Source organism: Eurypyga helias, unplaced genomic scaffold (assembly GCF_000690775.1).
Source record: "Eurypyga helias isolate BGI_N326 unplaced genomic scaffold, ASM69077v1 scaffold10686, whole genome shotgun sequence".
Lineage (NCBI taxonomy): Eukaryota > Metazoa > Chordata > Aves > Eurypygiformes > Eurypygidae > Eurypyga > Eurypyga helias.
This window is the reverse complement of record NW_010254690.1, coordinates 24949-26292: the sequence shown is the minus strand read 5'-3', so window position 1 is coordinate 26292 and position 1344 is coordinate 24949. Positions and strand designations below refer to the sequence as shown.

The 1344-nt window shown below is 41.1% G+C and overlaps 1 protein-coding gene across 1 annotated transcript in view; it reads right to left on the bottom strand.

The window, feature by feature from the left end:
- The window catches only part of LRGUK (leucine-rich repeats and guanylate kinase domain containing), a gene marked incomplete at its 3' end in the record, with an annotated part of 47066 nt that overhangs the window by 21980 nt on the left and 23742 nt on the right, over positions 1 to 1344 (bottom strand). The window contains exon 12 of the mRNA XM_010153095.1: positions 363 to 476. Coding sequence (XP_010151397.1) covers positions 363 to 476 — 114 coding nt within the window. The remainder of the gene's footprint in view (positions 1 to 362; positions 477 to 1344) is intronic.

Genomic DNA, 1344 nt, shown 5'->3' with positions numbered 1-1344 from the left:
TTGGAACTAGATGATCTTTAAGGTCCCTTCCAACCCCAACCATTCCATGATTCTATGATCTATAAAGGGAGTGGTTTAATTGTAGACAATGGAGAGGTACTTGACGGAGGCAGTGGAGTTAAAAATGCAGTTCATCTGACCAAACACCTACATCATCAGTGAGTGTACTGCAGCCCACACAACTAGTTCAAACGTAGCAGCAGCTGGGGGCTGGGCAGAGGGCCATAGGACACCTCTTCTGTCACTAAGTGGCTATGTCCAGGCAGCAGAAACAAACCTTGGTCAAAGTGCATGGATCCCTCCCCAGGACAGTTCTCACAGAATGACTCATTAGAAAAGGTTAGGCAATAAGTAATCCTTACCTCTATTTCTAAGTGAACGCATGTTGCAAGACCCTCTCTGGCAATTGATTCTACAGTGTCTCTTCCAAGTCCGTAGTAATAGCCACTGTATTTAAAGGTTGCTATAAACTTCCCCTGAAATTCGAAACAGCAAGTATAATGACAAAGGAAATTTTAAAGGAAACAATTTTCTTAAAGGAGCATAATCACTTGGACTTCCTTGCTTTCTCTCCCTGTATAAATCATCAATGATAACGAGGCCAATGGGAAGAGCACACAGCCAGTCCTGCAGGGTACGGGCTTGTGCATAGCTCCTGGATAATAAAACACCAGCGTCTTGACAACAAGCTGCTGACAGGTTACAGCTTTCATTTGTTATTCATTCACACTGTAAAGAAAGCAAGACGTAAAGCAAGGGGCATCCTTCTTTTGACACTACATCAAACCATATGGCCATGCCATATAAAATAGAAGATGTCAAATAAAAGAGAGGACGGAAAGAAATCTGCAAGGAGAATGTATAATTGGCCAAGAAATTTCAAAGTTAAAACCTGACAACTGAAACTTTGGTTCCCAGTAGTATGTCTAGAGAGATGTAAGCAGATTATCTTCTTTTAAAATTAAACTCCTTGATTACTGAGAGTTCTCATTAAGGACCAGATCAGTTGCTGAAGACTGGGCTGGCTCCCCTGTTTTGTGTATGTACAAACAATGAGCTCTGTTGTGGCTTTTCAATCCAAAGTGTTATGGCAGGCAGCGAAAGGCATCAGAAACAGTAGCTGGAGGCACACTGCCTTCAGAGAGAAACACAGTGCCTGTAGGGTAAATTTGCCACACTTCAAAAGACTTCATTCCCTGCAGAGTTGCTGCAAGATCTTGAAAAAAGAAAAAAAAAAAAGAAGAAAAAAACCCCAACCCTAAAGGTGAAAAAAAGACATCTATTTCAAGAGGTTTTCTTTCCTACATACACAGTAGATGTTTGCATATGGAAATAAGTTTATTT